The 19,488-nt window shown below is 34.8% G+C and overlaps 1 protein-coding gene across 19 annotated transcripts in view; it reads left to right on the top strand.

Moving 5' to 3' along the window:
* AGMO (alkylglycerol monooxygenase) overlaps positions 1-19,488 on the top strand; it is a 366,688-nt gene that overhangs the window by 165,716 nt on the left and 181,484 nt on the right. For 14 of the 19 annotated variants that reach the window (XR_008956466.1, XR_008956467.1, XR_008956465.1 and 11 more), the window contains 3 exons: positions 1,500-1,634; positions 3,584-3,700; positions 19,226-19,308. Coding sequence is in view for 15 of the 19 variants with exons in the window: in XM_057304529.1 (XP_057160512.1) it covers positions 1,500-1,634; positions 3,584-3,700; positions 19,226-19,308 (335 nt within the window). In the remaining 4 variants the exon portion in view is untranslated. The remainder of the gene's footprint in view (positions 1-1,499; positions 1,635-3,583; positions 3,701-19,225; positions 19,309-19,488) is intronic. The other 5 variants (XM_057304533.1, XM_057304534.1, XM_048213152.2 and 2 more) reach the window with 1 other exon arrangement.

Here is a 19,488-nt window from a genome sequence, read left to right as displayed (position 1 = left end):
TCAAAAGCAAGTAGGATGGCCCCCACTATTTGGAGAGGGTTTTTTCCCCTTTATTATTAGGCATAGGACACTCACTTTGCTGTCCTTTGGAGTCCAGGAGTTTCAGGGTATTGAAAGGCAAATAACTAAGAAAGTACTCCTTATTTTAAAATGTTACCATGTATTTCTCATGGCCTGTGTCTAGAATGAGAACAATAAAATGCAGTTAGGGGCACCTGGGTGGCTTGGTCAGTTGAGTGTTGAACTCTTGGTTTCGGCTCAGGTCATGATCTCAGGGTCCTGGGATCGATGGAGCCCTGTGTTGAGCTCCACACTCAGCAGGGAGTCTGCTTGAGATTCCCTCTCTCCCTTTCCCTCTGTCCTTCCCCCGCCCCTTGCCCCGGCTCCAGCAGGGATAAATAAATAAATAAATAAATATTTAAAATAATTAAATAAATATTTAAAAATAAATAAAATGCAGTCAGTTTTTAAAATAACAATAAATAAGTATATTAATAGCTATTATAAGTCCTAAGCACATTACATTTTGTATTATTATTATTATTTTATTATTAAGGCCCAGTGTAAATTTCCATCTGAAAGTTCCCTTTTCCTCAAAATCTGCTCCATTAAACCCTACATTGTTCATTAATTGCTTCAGATTCCTTGTTGTATTGTGTCAAGCAATTTTAAAACCATTTTTATAATCCTGGCAGTTTAAATTCTTTAAGAGACAGTGAAAATGCCAGTAAGAACACAAATTCTCATAGAGCCAAAACTTCTTTCTACATTAATTTATTACTTCATTTATAATAGAAGTCAGCATTAGAGTCTATAGCTCTAGGACTATTTTAAATCCTATGATGCATTACTATCATACGTATCGAATACATAGCCACTTACCCTAATAGCTAATATCTACTCAGTATTTCTCATGTGTGAGCATACCTTTAACTTCTGTACCTGTCAAATGTACAGTGTTATTTACAGAATGTGGATACCTACTATACGACTCAGAAATGGCTTTGACTATTTTTCCTCAATTACAGACATGATTGTCTATAACTCAAGAGAGTAAATAAAGGACTATTTTTAAATATGTAATATGTTTCCATGTTCAACCTTAATATCCATTTAGTAAGACTTTAGAAGTAATATCATTAGACACAGATATTGAGTGCATAAGCTGCTAAGTTAATTCCATTGGAAGCAACGAATCAACTCATTTGTTCTATTTTGCTGATTTTCTAAATAATTGCCCTCTTTTTTAATTTCAAAATTATAATTATGTGGAGCTTCAGAAATATTGACAAGAATACACTTAAAGGACACTGAATGAATAGGTGAATTACAATATGTAATTGCATATTAATCTATAGTAACCAAATTATACATAACCTGTATATTGCAGAAAAAATATAAATTGCACTGAATAATAAACAAATGTATGATTAATTATACTTCATATTTTTGTTATGTGTTTTTCTTATTTTAAATAAGCTATATTTTTATTCTTCTAGTTCCACCATTTAGTTTACATATGGACTACATTCTGGGCCACACCTGGATTCTTCAACAAGTTTTCTGTCATATTTAAAGGACCGGGATGGGGTCCAGGTAAACCAAGACTTGGACTAAGTGAAGAAATCCCAGAGGTAAATAGAGTTCATGGTGGTGATGGTGAAGATTAGTATCATACTGCCAGGTCTACAGTCAGCCTGTATGTATGTTGACCTCATGCACATCTGAAAAAAGATGTTCTCTTAGGCAGATATTGCCCTGTGGTGCACAACTTACTGAGTGGAAACCACCTAGGGCCCAATAAAAATGATGCCTTCTCCCAGGCAGACGCTGCCTCTTACTGGGTAGCATGGTTTGGGGGCAGGGGAAGCAGAACAGCAGAGGCTAGTTTTCAGATCCATTCAAGCCTACAGCAAAGAGTCTTTGTGTAATGCAAAAACTATACAAACACATGTCACTTAGTCACAGAATCGTAAACACTCAAGATGGAGGGAGCCTTAAAAATGATTCGATGTTGCCTTCATTTTGTTTGTGAAAAAAATGTAAAGATGGCCAACATCACTATTCATCTGGGAAATGCAAATTAAAACCACACTGAGATATCACCTTACACCTGCTAGAATGGCTAAAATAAAAAAGACAAGAAATAACAAGTACCGGTGAAGATGTGGAGAAAAAGAGTCTCCCATATGCTGTTGGTGGGAACGTAAATTGGTACAGCCAATGAATGAAAGGGCCTGGGAGATACAGACTTCTAGTTATGAACTGAGTAAGTCACAGGAATAAAAGCCACAGCATAAAGAATATAGTCGATGATATTGTAATAGCTCTATATCAGGATAGATGTAGCTATACTTATCATGAACATAGGGTAAGGTATGAATTTGCCAGATCACTGAATTATATACCTGAAACTATTGTAACATTGTGTGGTAACTATACTGAAATTAAAAAAAAAGAAATGAAGCCTCTAGAATGGAAGGTCTAAAGTCACACCAAGATAATGCTACTAGATTAAACCATAACTTTATCCATTCTGTAGTAGCATAGTAGTTGCATAAATTCAGAAATCACATTAAAACCTCAAAGTAAGTAAAGAAGAGATTTAAAACCCTGGAAGCCCAATGAAAAGTTCAGTTTTAATCTGGAATTCTTCTTATATAGATGATAAAAAGGAATTTTTCCAATCCTTAAGATATATATTGTGATTCCTTATTGTAATAACTGTCATTAATAGTAATCTAAAAGCAATGGAAAGGGTAAACTATTGATTTCAAAGATAGTTGTGAGTATAAAAATTAGCCAATATTACAAGGAAATAGTCAGTTTTTTATTTGAATATTGTTATTTTTCGAAAATCTTGATCTAAATAAGGATGTTTTCTTACCCAGTTATGAAAGCTGCTATGCTGAAATTTCCCAGATGTTTTAAGTTTTGTTCATAATCAGTTATGTAACAATGAGCTAACCTGATATAGATGAAAATAATGTCCTTATTTGAACTCAGAAAATTTAGTTAACTATGATCCATTTCTTGTCTATTTTTCAACAGATAATGCAAAGTGAATATTCTAAAGTAATATTTGTGCCTAAATTTGCATTATAAAAGTAGAATTGCAGTATTTCTAGGAAACTCTATAGTTTAGAAAAGTTGTTTCCAATAAAGCAGTATTTCCCTTTGAGGCATGATTATCTCCATTACTAAAATAACCTTCCATTTTTTTTCTTTTTCTTTACTTTCATGTATAATCATGGACATATTTATGTATTTGTATTTTCATATTTCATTTTATGTTCATTTTTGTTGTTTATCATCAGTACATATTGTTGATTCAATTCTTACACTGGTTGATTATAAAGCAGACTAAATCAAAATCATAATGCTTCTGAAATGAAAAACAAGTTTCTGAACTTTTATGTTCTTCTATCCCAAAATAAGAAGAGAATGTTAGATTCATTTTGGAAAAAAGGAATAGCAAAGCTTTCTTTTCTTTTGCACATCTCCTCTTCACTTAGTGTGAATTTCAATGAGGCAATAAGCCAGGGAGCAATATATAGGAACGGCTTCTTTCTTGTCTTCCTAGGTCACAGGGGAAGAAGTCCCCTTCTCCTCATCAGTGTCTCATCTATTAAGGATCTATGCAGTTGTACAGTCTGTTCTGATGCTAGCATTTTATGAAGAGACCTTTGCAGATAAAGCTGTAAGTGGTATCCATTTTAAATATTTAGGAAATTTTGTGAGAAAATTATCTGTGTCACTTTGTCTAAAAATGGAAATTAGCTCCACATCTTATAGCTGTGCTCTATTTTTTTCTGTAATGTCTACTTTAATGTTGGCAATATCTCCCATTTAAGCAGGTAAGTTAATTCTCCTAGACTATTAAGTATGAATTAATTGATTATATCCAAAGTGTTCCTGTGTAGAATATCTATCAAACGGTTTACTAAAAGATATTGACTTTGATTTGGGGAAGTAGAATAAAAAGTCTTCCCTGAGAATTTTTTTTTATTTTAATGTTTTTTTATTATATTATGTTAGTCACCATACAGTACATCCCTGGTTTCTGATGTAAAGTTCGATGATTCATTAGTTGCGTATAACACCCAGTGCACCATGCAATACATGCCCTCCTTACTACCCATCACCGGTCTATCCCATTCCCCCACCCCCCTCCCCTCTGAGGCCCTCAGTTTGTTTCTCAGAGTCCATAGTCTGTCATGCTTCATTCCCCCTTCTGATTACGTAATCCCCTTTCTTTATCCCTTTCTTCCCCTACCGATCATCCTAGTTCTTATGTTCCATAGATGAGAGAAATCATATGATAATTGTCTTTCTCTGCTTGACTTATTTCACTTAGCGTTATCTCCTCCAGTGCCGTCCACGTTGCAGCAAATGTTGAGAACTCGTTCTTTCTGATAGCTGAGTAATATTCCATTGTATATATGGACCACAGCTTCTTAATCCAGTCATCTGTTGAAGGGCATCTCGGTTCCTTCCATGATTTAGCTATTGTGGACAATGCTGCTATGAACATTGGGGTACATATGGCCCTTCTCTTCACTACGTCTGTATCTTTGGGGTACATACCCAGTAGTGTAATGGCTGGGTCATAGGGTAGCTCAATTTTTAACTTTTGAAGGGACCTCCACACTGTTCCCCAGAGTGGCTGCACCAACCTGTATTCCCACCAACAATGTAGGAGGGATCCCCTTTATCCACATCCTCTCCAGCAATTGCTGTTTCCTGTCTTGTTAATTTTTGCCATTCTAACTGGCGTAAGGTGGTATCTTAGTGTGGTTTTGATTTGAATTTCCCTGATGGCTAATGATTTTGAACATTTTTTCATGTGTCTGTTAGCCATTTGTATGTCATCATTGGAAAACTGTCTGTTCATATCTTCTGCCCATTTTATGATTTGTTTATTTGTCTCTCGCGTATTGAGTTTGAGAAGTTCTTTGTAGATCTTGGATACCAGTCTTTTATCTGTAGCGTCATTTGCAAATATATTCTCCCATTCCGTGGGTTGCCTCTTAGTTTTTTTGACTATTTCCTTGGCTGTGCAGAAGCATTTTATCTTGATGAAGTCCCACAAGTTCATTCTATCTTTTGTTTCTCTTGCCTTTGGAGATGTGTCGTGAAAAAGGTTGCTTTGGCTGATGTCGTAGAGGTTGCTGCCTATGTTCTCCTCTAGGATTTTGATGGATTCCTGTCTCACATTGAGGTCTTTCATCCATTTGGAGTTTATTTTTGTGTATGGTGTGAGAGAGTGGTCAAGTTTCATTCTTTTGCATGTAGCTGTCCAATTTTCCAGCACCATTTATTGAAGAGACTGTCTTTTTTCCACTGGATGTTTTTTCCTGCTTTATCAAAGATTAGTTGCCCAAAGAGCCGACGGTCCATTTCTGGGTTCTCTATTCTGTTCCATTGGCCTATGTGTCTGTTTTTGTGCCAGTACAATGCTGTCTTTGTGATCCCAGCTTTGTAGTACAGCTCGAAATCCGGCATTGTGATGCCCCCAGCTTTGTTTTTCCTTTTCAACAGTTCCTTGGCGATTCAGGGCCTTTTCTGTTTCCATACAAATTTAAGGACTATTTGTTCCAGTTCCTTGAAAAATGTCATCGGTATTTTAATCGGGATAGCATTGAAAGTGTCGATTGCTCTGGGTAGCATGGACATTTTAACTATGTTAATTCTTCCGATCGATGAGCATGGAATATTTTTCCATCTTTTTGTGTCTTCCTCAATGTCTTTCAAGAGTGATTTATAGTTTCTAGAATATAGATCCTTTACGTCTCCGGTTAAGTTAATTCCAAGGTAACGTATGGTTTTTGGTGGTATTGTAAATGGGATGGATTCCCTAATTTCTCTTTCTTCAGTCTCATTATTCGTGTATAGAAATGCAACTGATTTCTGAGCATTGATTTTGTATCCCGCCACATTACTTGATTGCTCTATAACTTCTAATAGTTTGGGCGTGGATTCTTTTGGGTTTTCCATATAGAGTATCATGTCATCTGTGAAGAGAGAAAGTTTGACTTCTTGCTTGCCGATTTGGATACCTTTTATCCCTTTTTGTTGTCTGATTGCTGTTGCAAGGTATTCTAATACTATGTTGGATAAGAGGCGAGAGTGGGCATCCTTGTCGTGTTCCTGATCTTAAGGGAAAGGCTTCCAGCTTTTCCCCATTGAGAATGATATTTGCTGTAGGTTTTTCATAGATGGTTTTTATGAGATTGAGGAATGTATCCTCTATCCCTACACTCTGAAGGGTTTTAATCAGGAAAGGATGCTGTATTTTGTCCAATTCTTTTTCTGCATCTATTGAGAGAATCATATGATATTTGAATTTTTCCTTCTGGATAAAATCTAAGACACCGATCGATTTGCGAATGTTGAACCACCCTTGCATCCCAGGGATGAATCCCACTTGGTCATGATGGATAATCCTTTTAATGTACTGTTGGATTCTATTAGCCAGGATCTTATTGAGGATTTTGGCGTCCATATTCATTAGGGAAATTGGTCTGTAATTCTCCTTTTTGATGGGGTATTTTTAACTACGAACCAGCCCTCACTTAGGTATGTGTCCAAGATTTATACTAACAATTGATTTATAAACCTAAGCTAAGAATATATTTTAAAGTGTTCTCAGATTAGGTCTCGTGTGTCTAATAGAACCATGTTCAAAGTGTGCTTGGAGGAATCCCCTTGAACTGAAGTGTCAGCGTATTCCCACAGATAAAGTCACAGTGATTCTGAACTCAGAGTTAAACAGCACAGAAACACACTGGGAGAAAGCAAGCCATCAGACAAAGCATTATCAGAAAGAACAAACAACAGAATCAAACGCTCAAAAAACAACAGGTGTTGGAAATTAAAGCAAAACATAAATTTAGTAAATTTAGTATGTTTGAAGAAGCCAAAGATGAAATTTAAAAGAAATTAAAATTATGAAAAATTAAGAAACAAGACTAAAGAAATCATAAGGCACATTTAAAAATTATCACATTAAAAGTGTTAGAACACAAAAATGGGATAACAGACCTGAGAAAGTCAATGATTTAAATAACAGTTTAAAGGCAAATTAAGAAAGAATTAGTGCATTAATAGAGTCATCCATTATTTTAGAAAATGACCCATTATATGGTGCTAAAAGATAGATAAAAACAAAATGTGAAAAGTTATCTTCAGACATAAATAATGTGGAAAAGTAAAAAAAAAAAAAAAAAAAGATGAAGAATCCAAAAAAAAAAAATAAATGAATACAAATGGGATTAGTGGATAGTGAATTCAACCAAAACAAATTTAGTTTTTGCAAAAAATAAGTATGCGCTATTTACAGTTCATGAAATGCGCTATATATCAGTTCATGAAAACTTCATACTAATAGACATTAATAAATAATGTATGCAGAATAAATGTATCAACTATAGGGTTACTTTTAATAATAATAATATATAAGCCCTATAGAATCATTTTTAATAATTACATACCACTTTAATAATCCTAGTATAGTAATTCCCCTGGAACAACTACAATTATTCCATACATCCTGTATAGTGAATTTTAAGAAAAAAGCCTACTTGGAATAGATTACTGAGTGTATTAGGTAGGACTTGCTGGTTGCATGTGAGACATATTCAACCCTGGGTAAATTTATTAACTCATATAACTGAAGAGTTTGGGACTATTTCTTCAGGCAGTGGTGATCCAGTGAGTCAAGTAATGTCCTCAAGAACTTTCTCATTCTTTCCTGCAGCTATCCTTTCTTAGTGCAGATTCTCTTATAGACTGTCAGCCCTCATGGTGGTAAGATGGCTACCAGCAGCTCTAGTTTTAAATACTGCCAAACAAAGAACCCCAGAAGTGAAGCTTCCAAGTTGGAGTCTAATGTTCTGGATATCACTGAACCAAGCAATGCCATCCATCATTCTGTGAATGGGAGAACAGGGTCAGCTCCACAGGGGAAAAGAGTGGCTTAAAAGAAAATTAAATAGGTGATAATACATAGAAAGAGGGAACTAGATTTGTGTAGACAAAAATCACAAATGTTAGATATTTATAAATCCTTCTTGCTAATAAATATATGACCTAAAGTTGTTTTCAAAAATAATATTCTTTAAACACTTATAAAATGCATCGTAGCATGTAAACTTTGCTGTGGGGTATACCCTTATTTAAATTATTTATGGCATGAGTGTCTATTAGATTTATCTTCTGCTCTAAGAAACAGAATATCGAATTAAATGTGTCTTAAAAATAATTGGAAATTCAGTGGCAAGTGTTTCTGGAATTGGTTAGTTTGTCAGTTCAAACATGTAGAGCTTCCAAAAAGGCTTCTCTATCATTCTCTTGCTTTTAGCATCGTAAGATAATTACAGCAACTTCAGTCTGCTGTACTCATAGACTGTGACCAAAGGCAGCAAGTTCACTTCTTCTATAGCATCTTATAAATTTCATTTTGTTTAAGAAGGAGGAGAAAAAAGCCCCGGAATATTTCCCAGCAAATGTCCTTTTGTGTTTCATCTTTCAAGATGAATTCACATGTCCACACTGAACCAATAACTAACACCAGCTCATGAATTAACCATGAATGAATTATACCAAGCATAATTTATACCTTTGGGGATAAAGAGTTCACTTTGCCCCTGAGCACATTTCTTCCTTATACCTGGATAAAATCAGCATAGTAATAGTACGGAAGAAATGGGGGCTATTTCCTGGTTTTGCAGTCAATAGTGTGTGGTACAATGTGTCCTACTAAATAAAATAGGTTTACAGATAGTAATTATAGACATTACTGGATAATATGTTAAAGAAAGTCCACTTTAATTTTTAACCTTATTTAAAGACTTTACTGATTGGTATTATTCATATGTATTTGTGGATTTTGCATTTAAAATTAATAAGCAAACATCGTTACGAGTAGTGACCTTAATTTTGGAAGATAGACAAGTTCATATGTGCTCTCTGACTAAAGACAATGTTTTTACAAAAACTACAGTAAAATATTTAATAGACTTTTGTGATTATAACAGAAAATAATAAATTAAATTCTAGTTTCCATTTTGTGAAGTGAAAGTAAAAAATAGGATACAATGTGACCAGAAATTCTTGAGAATAGGATGGTAGGAAACATACCAGCTCACTGTTTGCTCTTTCATACACACACTGCAATTAATGAAACCAATTCCACGTTGTGCTGAGTTAATTTGCTTTTAGCTTCAAAATGAGATAAAATTTGAACTCCAGGATATATTTCAGGAGCACAGCTTTGTTAAAAGCAGCATGAACCAAATCACTCTTAAGCAATACATGTGTAGACACCAAACTACCGTAATGGTTAGACTGAAACTCAGGTATTACATAAATAACCCATCACTGATTACTTTGTTAAACTACTTTGTTATCTTAATTTTTTCGCCTAAATAATGACTGGTCTATGCATGTATTCATAGAGTTTTCATGGTTGAATGAGTCCAGAAGAAAAGTTAGATCATCTACATCTAAATATCTAACTTGATAGACTGATCAGTGTTGAGTACAGTTTGCATTATTGAATTTTTTTAGTTGTACGAAGTAAAATCCCAAAATAAATTATACCAATTCATAGAAATAAAATTAGAAATTTAGCCATTTTGATTTTGAAATAATACCCCTTAAGTTCACCCAGAGATTTGATGATCTAGGCATGTATAAATACTTCCTGGGCAAAAATGTAGCTAGACACAGTGTATATTAAAAGATGCAACTTACAGCAAGGTTTCACAAGATTTTTCTGCTGCCATAAAAAACAGAAACTCCTATAGATATATTGACAAAGAGAAACACCAAGTGTTGAAATCCTTTTCAAACTGGAATCATAGTTGGAGACAGCTTCGTTCCTGACACAAATTAATTTTGAAAGGTGTATTTGCTTGTTTCCCACACATGTTTTTCTTTGCTAAAAACATGCTGTGCAACTAGGAAAAAAGGTTGCTTATTTGTAAGGTTCTGTAGTGCCTTTCTAGTCTCAGGGATGTTTAAAAGCATATGAAGATATTAACATCCAACAGCAATATTTTTTTTCCAGATTCACTGTAGCCAATAATCACATAGAAGAGTTGTGGCTGACTTGTAATTGGGGGCCCTGCTGTGGTCCCACAGCCTTTTCTGTTTATGCATATACCAGAGTAGATAAATACTTACTTGTTTTATGTGTGCAAGCTCTGTATAAATAACTTTGGGAGTCAAAAAAGCAATTTGATGGCCACCACAAAGGTGTAAAAGGCACATTCCTTTCTTACCGAAACTTGAAATGCATACATTTAAATATATAGTGTTTAGTTTAGTGATATGACCCACAGACTTCTATGTTGATTTTGGTTTAGTAATGCTTGGGAAATCAGTTCCTTAGCTGCCAGGGTCCAGTTCATGGGGTGATATCATGAATACACGTTTGAAATGAAAATCGGACACACTAGCATGTTCCCAAAGTAAAACTGTAAAGGCGATGCTATCCTTTTAAATAAGAGGCACACTCAAAAGAGTTTGAGTGTATCACATTCTTCTTCTTCTTCTTCTTTTTTTTTTTTTTGTTAAAGATTTTATTTATTTATGTGACAGAGAGACAGCCAGGAAGAGAGGGAACACAGCAGGGGGAGTGGGAGAGGAAGAAGCAGGCTCCCAGTGGAGGAGCCCGATGTGGGACTCGATCCCGGAATGCCGGGATCACGCCCTGAGCCGAAGGCAGACGCTTAATGACTGCGCTACCCAGGCGCCCCGAGTGTATCACATTCTTAACATAGAATGTATAGTAAAGTTACTGCAGATACATTTTAACACAGATTATTTGATGATATATTTCAAGTTAATGAGGCATCTAAGAATATCCAGTATAAATTTGGGAACAGATTTTTATGGTTTTGAATTCCCCTGTATGCTGTATTCTGTAAAATATTATGGATACTGCAATTTTGTAACTAATGTTTTCATGTTGACATGTTTTAACAGATTCTTTGAAAAAAAATCAATATATTTAATGGTATTCTCGTAACACAGAGTGACTTGTGCAAATTAGATCTAGCTTAGGTCTCATATGAAATCTCTCAAGTCAGTATCTAGTGTCTACTGTTTTGTTTGTTTTTTTTTTCCAGGGCAGTCCATTGAGATTTAATTAAATTTCTAAAGTTTTTAGGTGGTCACTGAAGTGATGTGAAAAAAGGAAATGTGAGTCAAAACGAGCATCAGTTATAACTGAGAGCCATGAAATAAATGTAATAAGTGTGCACTGAAGTATATTTTTAAAAAGCTACCTGTCTGATAAGCATACGCTTCAGGAACTCAGAAAAGTGGTTATCATGAGTTCCAGTGAAAAATATAATTTTTAAAAAGATTTTAACTATTTGATAGAGCGAGTGTGATAGAACACACAATTGAGGGGAGAGTCAGAGGAAGAGGGAGAAGCAGGGAACAGGCAGGACTCGATCCCAGGACCCTGGGACCATGACCTGAGCCAAAGGCAGATGCTTAACCAACTGAGCCACCCAGGAGCCCCCCAAAATTTAATTTTTGTACACTATATTGAAATATAATTAAAAGGGACATTGCACATTAAAAATATCATCTACATAAGTAAAAATATTAACTGTGAAATTAAACATATCTTCATGTTATTAGTATTGTCCCAAACTTTGATCACTATCAGACAGCTCCTTTAATAATAATACTAAACAGTCAACCATAACACTGCTTATAATTTGAATATCTCATTTTGATTTATGAAAAATATTTAAAAATTAGACATTTAAACTCAGCTTTGGAGACTCAAAGTCAAAATGCATAATTCTGAGGAGTGTATTTTCTCATTAAATCCCATTAAAAGTAATCTCATTAAAAGTAATGTAAAGAGGGGCACCTGGGTGGCTCAGTCGGTTAAATGTCCTCTTTCAGCTCAGGTCATGATCCCAAGGTCCTTGAATCGAGGCCTGCATCGGGCTCCCTGCTAGTGGGAAGCCTGATTCTCCCTCTCCCTCTGCCTCTCCCCTGTTCATGGTCTTTGTTTCTTTCTTTCTTTCTTTCTTTCTTTCTTTCTTTCTCTTTCTCTCTCTCTCTCTAAAATAAATAAATAAAATCTTTTTTTAAAAAATAATCCTCATGAGAAGAAAGTTTGTCTTTCTGAGACTGTCTTTTAACACCTCTTCTTTTCTTTTGTATTTTGAGAAATAACTGAAAGATATACAGCTCATGTTTTCACTTGTTTCTTAGTGGAAAAAAATAAGAGTTTTCTATCACAAGTATAGTGGAAGTTGGTGTGATTTCAGTGAAATCTTGAAGTGAATACTGATAATTTAGACTGGCTTCATTGACCCCCAAAATAGTTTTACTGAACATCTAAGAAGTATACTGTGTTAAAATGGGTATCTTCCAGCAATTGCTGTTGGACCTTGAGTTCTGAGGTTGCTATCTCTTGGATTAATTATTATCCAGTACTGAGGCAAGACTCCTGTGTTCTCTACCCAATGCCCAGTGAGCCATGAGGTTATCCAGTCTGGCTGGTGAGGACATGCACTCTAGCCCGCACTTTGTAAGCTCTCATGTTGCAAGCTGTAATCCTTCTCTGGCCTCCGATAGTTTTCTCATATGCATGACCCAATATACTGGACTTGATGGATACTTTCTGTAGATTTCTAGAGTTTTCTCTATGCAGCTCTCTCCTCGTTGGTACTGTCTTGCAAACAGAAGCCTCCTTGGTTTCTGCTAAATCCCAGCTCCACCTCTTCAACTCAGGGAGTCCACCAGACCCCCTGGGTTCCCTCTGTTCTGTGGCTTGGAAACTCTCTCAAGAAGTAAGGTGGTCATGTCATTTATATCCCATTTTTCTGGGAATCAGTGACATTTGTTACCATGTGCCAGTGTCTTGAAAACAGTTTTTTTCAGATGTATTTTTCTTTCAAGTGGGAGTAAACAGTCTATTGTTTTTCTATCTATCGGGAGTGCATTCATTTTTTAATGGAGTGGAATCATAGCATAAGTATAACTGTAGCATAACTGTTCTTTAAGTATTCAGTTAAAGTTTTTAAAATGCAGAGTTTTGCTTTTATTTCTTATATTTTTTTTTGGTAAAAATGCAGTAATTCATATCAGTTCAGTGTTTCTGAACAATGTATTCACTATTTTTTAGCCAATATATTTTCTCCTGTGATTAATATTTAGTTTCTTTGATTCTTGTGTGTTTGAAATTCTAGAAAATGCTCATTCTAATTGCATTCCTTTTTCTATGCTTCCATAGTAACCACCTAGGGGGCTCTGATAATTTAGAAAAAAAGAGTATAGTCAATATTGACAATTTTTTTAAAAAGCATGATCTTATTTCAAGAAAGTGTTTTGAGATTCATATACAAAAATTACAAATTATATTGTTGTATCCCCTGGGGTTCGGTTCCTGTGTCTGTTGTAATACTAAAAAGAATCTTCAGGCACTAGGTTTTAGCATGACAAATCCAGCCCCTCAAGGCATCTGGAAGGTGGAGCCCATAGTATGTGTGTGTGTGTATGGGGGGGGGTGATGACTCAGCCTCTTAGCAGGTGTGACAGTAAACCCTATCTACTGCCTTCACATCAGAAGTCATTAGGGTTTAAGTATTAAATGATTTTTGTCCTCATTTTAAAGACGTTTAGGAAGATAACCATTTTGAGTCAAAATAATGACTTCAGAAGTTCTTTTCAGACACCTGTTAGAGAAACTCCTAACAAGTACTTCCTTGCTATAATAATAAAATGTAGACATTTTCATTTCCAAGTCCTTTGAAAAAAAATCATAGAAAATATTATCAAAGGATTTTTGACAATACTCAAAGGTTTTTATTTTTTTTTTAAGGTTTATTCATTTGTTTGAGAGAGAGAAGGAGACAGTGAGAGTGCAAGCAGGGAAAGGGGCAGGAGGAGTGGGAGAGAGAGTCTTAAGCAGACTTTGTGCTGAGCAAGGAGGGGCTCCATCTCAAGGCCCTGAGATCACGACCCAAGCTGAAACCCAAGAGTTGGGCGCTTAACTGACTGTGCCATCCAGGACCCCAATATAAATAGTGTTTAAAAAAGAAGTTGTTTATATAGAAGCATACTCTGATTTTACAGTATAGTGTATGGGACTGACGTTTCCCTTTGTGGGGTTTGTGAGGTAGGGAAATAGGAAAATTAGTTATGTTGATCAACAGAGTTTTTCTGTGAAATGGTGAAGAGAGAGATATCCCCATTCAAGAAGAAAAAAGTTTTCTTCTTTATAGCTGTGAGCAAAGAAAGGATGCCCACAAGCTCATTGATTAAGCACTTTGCAGCAAACAAGTAATTCTCGAGTTCCTATGTTGTTAATGTTGCTTCCTGAGGGGTTTTGTTTGTTTTTTGTTTTCTTTTTTCCCCATCTACTTAAAAGGAAATTGCACAGAGGTAGAGTTCTTCAAGCATACAAATTTGGACAGTGAATCCTGTACTGGGAAACTTCTATGGAAATAAGGGCAACTGAACTGCCGATTTAAAAGATCATTTTCAAAAGGAAAAATAATTCCTTGCTTGATAAAGCTTTATATAGTTATGGTCTTCCTCATTTTTGTGTGTGTGTGTGATAAAGACTTAAAATGCATTCAAAGGTTAATTCAGAATAATTCCATTTTAGCACTTTAGGACAGCAATATTTTACATGAAAGATGTACTAGCAGTGGATGGTATGAAATGGGACTTAACCCAAGGAAAAATAAAATTTTATGTTATAAAAATACTAATAAGCTTTAAGTCATTTCACAGATTGTTTAAAACACAGGAGTCAAAGTGTTTATAATAGTCAAAGCCTATACATCCTATTTTATGTTTTTTTTTTTTCTTTTTTGTTCTAGTGTTGCTGGCCTATGGACATATCATCAGGGATTAAAGTAGTATGATTTATAGGGCAGGGATTTTGTGTTTCTTACCCACTCTCTTAAATTCATACTTACCATGGTGCCTAGCACATGCTCAATAAGTATTCATGAAATGAGAACGTGTAGAAATTAGATATGACTAATCGATCATATGCTTTAATTAGCTTATCCGAGGATGATCTATGGAAAACCTTAGAAGTTACATAGAGAAATGAACTCTTTAAAGGAAGTGTATGTGGTCTATATTGAATTCCTTCTTATGGTAATCTCAGCTTCTTTTAAACTCAAACACTTTTAAAACAATTCTGTTCTCTAAGGAATTCAATATTAAAGGATTTAATATTTAACATATTTAACATTTTGAAACATTTAGTATACGAATATCAAATTAATAATATTAAATTATGAAATATTAAATTATTAAATATAATCTATTTTTAATTTAAAAGAACTAAAATATTGATAGTAAATTAAATATTTAATGTTATAATATTACATTATTGGTTAAACCAATTAACATAAATTATTAATATTAAGGGCATGGATATTAAAACACAGATATAAAATATTCATTCATTTGATCAGTCTTTCAACAAAAACATTGAGTACTAACTATATGCCAGGCAATATTCTAGATGTTTGAGATGTAACAGTAAATAACAAAATATAACCTTTAATGGGGCTTACATTCTAGTGGGGTGGGACAGATAATAAACCGCAAGAGAATGCTCAAACAGATGTATAATTGTATAGAAGTGACAAGTGGATAAGTGCATAATTGTATAGAAGTGTTGTATGGAGAACAATATAACAGAATAAGGCTATAGATAGTTATAGAAAAGTACTGTTTTACATGACAGACAAGGATATGCATTTGAATAGTACCTGAATGAATGAAGGAATGAACCATAAAGATCCCTGGGGGAAGTTGCCCCAATAGAAGGAACAGTAGGTAAAACAGACTTGAATGGGAAGGATGCTTGTCATGTTCAAGGGAGAACAAAACTTGTGATATGAAAGACAGAGAGATTGCTCAGGGACAATATGATAATGGGGTATGTTATGTGAGGGACAGAGTAGGGACTTTGAGTTTTATTCCAACTAGAATTTGAAGCCCCTGGAGGATTTAGAACATAATATATGATATGACATATGTCTAAAAAAGAGTCAGAGTTCTGGCTGTAAAACTGTGGGTAGAAGGCCATGATAGGTAGACATGCAATCTAAGAAGTGGAGACACCAGTTAAAAGAGTATTTCAGTTGTGGTGGAGATCATGTTGGGTTGGAACAAGATTTGTTCACAAAACAGATGCTTGTAACAAATATCTTTATTCTGAATGTACTTCGAATTTAATGCCAACATTTTATTTTTAACATATTAGAAGTAGACAGTGAGAGGAAGAGTCAAGGATGAGTCACAGTTTTTTGTTTATTTTGCTTTTTGGGTTTTTTGGTTTTTTTTTTTTTTTTTTTTTTTTTTTTTTTTTTTTTTTTTTTTTTTTTTTTTTTTGCTTGAGCAACTAAAAACCTGGGTGTGCCATTTTAAGAAGAAGAAACCTGGGGATGTGTAGTGTGAAGGAAGGAAATAAATACACAGTTTTAGACATGGTAAGTTTCAGGTGCCTTTTAGTCAGGTAGAGGCTTTGACTACATAACTGGATAGACAAACATATTAAGTTGGTGTTCACTCTGACTCCAGGACCAGGAAGCAATTTGCATAAAGAGGAGTTCTTTTTTTTTTTTTTTTTTTTTTTGTTAAGGTATCATAAATTCCCTAACCAAAATTCAAAAATCTATATTTATCCTATCTCTGAATTTCCAATGATATTGGAAAGAGTTAATGGACCTTTTATTTGTGCTTCTTTATTTTATTGTAATTCATTAAGGTTAACCTAAGTACCATTTGAAAAATCAGTATAGCCTGAAAATAGTAACAGTGATATTCCTATCATAACTGTTAGTAGAGTGCCAGGCACTCTTCTTAGTACCTTATTGTAGTTGCTGCCAAACTCATTTTATGTCAAATGTACCAAACACGTAAAAGAGCCTTAAAAATGCCAAATAATTTCCCTATGGTTACATGCCTCATACATTCAATGTATAATTCCAAATCCTATATTCTTACAGAGCATTTAAAACCGTGCTGTAGTTTTTGGGCACATGTTATTTCTTCCTTTCATATGAATTTTCTCCTAAGGAATCAAAATGAAGTGATAGTGGTGGTGAAAGCAGCACTTTTCTTTAAAGACAAATGCTTCTTTTAAGCAACCATTAATCTGCACAAGCACACCTAGTTACTTTGAAGAGGAAAATGCCCAGAGCAAGCCCAGGCCAGGAGGCCCCAGAGGATGGAAAGTTACTAACAATAAGCTAGAGATAACCAGAAGCCCTGCTGGGAGCAAGAGATAACCTGCCTTTTCAGTTTCTGTAAACAGGCTTCCTGCCACAGTCTCCCTGCACTACTGTTCCCACCTAAAGCAGCCCCCACTCCTCCAGTTAAAACCCCCCTACCAGCAGTCACCATAGCCCTCGGAACCTGACTACCTGCAGTCCCCTATAAAAGCCCTATAACCCCATTCCCCGGGGCCCAGAATTTTGAGCACGAGCTCATCTGGGTCAGCCGGAGTAAAATACGAGTTCTCCTACTTCTCCGAGTGTCACTTGGTCTCTCACTGGTCTGATCTTTATTTTTCCGCAACAACTTTACTACCAAGACATATTTATCTGGTACTTTTGCCACACTGTCCAAAAGTAGCCACTGCTGAATTCCACAAAACCAAATAGCATTCCACTAAAACATTCTGGTGTCCACTGAGCTTTCCCTCTTACATCTGATACCTAGCTCTGTCCCCATATCCCGAAACATTCTGATACTTTTTAGTCATATTGTTGATTACTCATCAATACTTGTCTACTAAACTATTGCTTTGTTTTAAATCCCTGTCAATTCTGGCCATCCAGGCATATGGTGGTGTATAGGGAGGTGTTGTAAGTTGGCCATGAGGTCAGGGTTGATTTATAAGGAGGTGTGGAGCTGGGGTACTGGATGTGAACAGCAGTTGCAGTTGGTAGCTTTTGCTTACTGTTTGTAACTTTGGACAGATGCAATTTTTGTAGGAGTATATATTAGTTAATATTGAGTTGAAATTACCTCTTGTGATTTCATTAAAAGTAAAGAGAAAGACTGCATCATGTTTTGATCACTGTTTTAGCCACTTTGTTGTATCACACTTCTGGTGTTCTCATTAAGGTGAAACATAAACACCATCAGTGTGATACAACAAAGTGGCTAAAATTGTGATCACAACATGATGCAAACACTCTTTCTGTAGGGGAATCAGTCAGAAGGATGTGTATCCAACTTTTTGCTTTTACTGATCCACTTTTAAACTAAAGCAGTATTCATCTACCCTAAATAGCAGCTATATAACCTCGGCTTAGATCTCTGCGCCTGTCCCCTTTAAGTTTGTTGCTCATATTTATCCACCATTGCCACACTCTGAGGTCAGGAAGGTATATTTTACATTTCAGAGGCATCGTTTACTTCTGTGTGATGATGGAAAAGTTACTTAATCCTTTGGTTCCCAGTTTGTTTGTTTTTCCATATAAGAAGGAGGTATAATGATACCTTATCTGTAAGGTTGTAGGGACTATAAAAAGATTGAAGTATACGAAACATATAATGTGGAAGGTATAAAATAGTAGATTTTCAATAAACATTATTATTAAGTTTTTACATGAAAACAAGATGCATAATTTATAATTATGATGAAAATATGTTCTTTAACAATAACTCAAGAGATAATTTTTGACATGTACATATGAACCTGTAGATTTCATCAAATATGAGTATGTATTTGTACAGTATGTTCCATTTATGTGTTTGTACTCATAAGCACATTCTCCTTTAAATATTTTCTGTATTAAAAACAGCTTTGGGTTTGAAACCACAAAGAATCAGTGATATTAAAAATAGCTATCGGAATGTGCTATTTATTCATAAAAATGTAAGTGATTTCTCCATATGTGAGGACATAGGTGTTTCAAAGAATTATGAAAGTCAAAACTATAAAGGAGAATTTTTAGAAAGAACACTTTAAGCAAAAATATCTCTGTGGAAGTGTCTAATTCATTTTCTAAGTGTCCAGGAAGATAATTAAATGACATTAGGAAAACCAAAATGTCCTTTGTGTATTCACCCTTTTTAAAAAATGTTAGTGACAAATGGGGTAATATAAAATAAAATTTGAGGCTGGTTTTCTTGACAGCTTTGAATTCTGATGTTCTTTTTGATAACCCTCCTTAAGAATTTATTGGTCTCTGTGTTTCTTTGACAGGCACTATCACAGGTTACACTCCTTCTGAGGGTTGGCTTCATTATCCTGACTTTGACCTCCATTGGATTTCTTCTGGATCAAAGGCAAGAAGTAAAATTCTTTCATTTTATGTAGTTTTATAATGTTATTTTAAAAATATATGTGAACTTTGATATTCATCAAACATTCCTTATTAAAAACAACGTTAAAAGTATAACTTCATGATATTTTAAATTAAACAGCGTGGCAGTTTATCTAATTTTTAAAATCAAGGGTGCATTTTA

This window comes from Ursus arctos, unplaced genomic scaffold (assembly GCF_023065955.2).
Source record: "Ursus arctos isolate Adak ecotype North America unplaced genomic scaffold, UrsArc2.0 scaffold_3, whole genome shotgun sequence".
Lineage (NCBI taxonomy): Eukaryota > Metazoa > Chordata > Mammalia > Carnivora > Ursidae > Ursus > Ursus arctos.
This window is presented reverse-complemented; position numbering and strand designations above follow the sequence as displayed.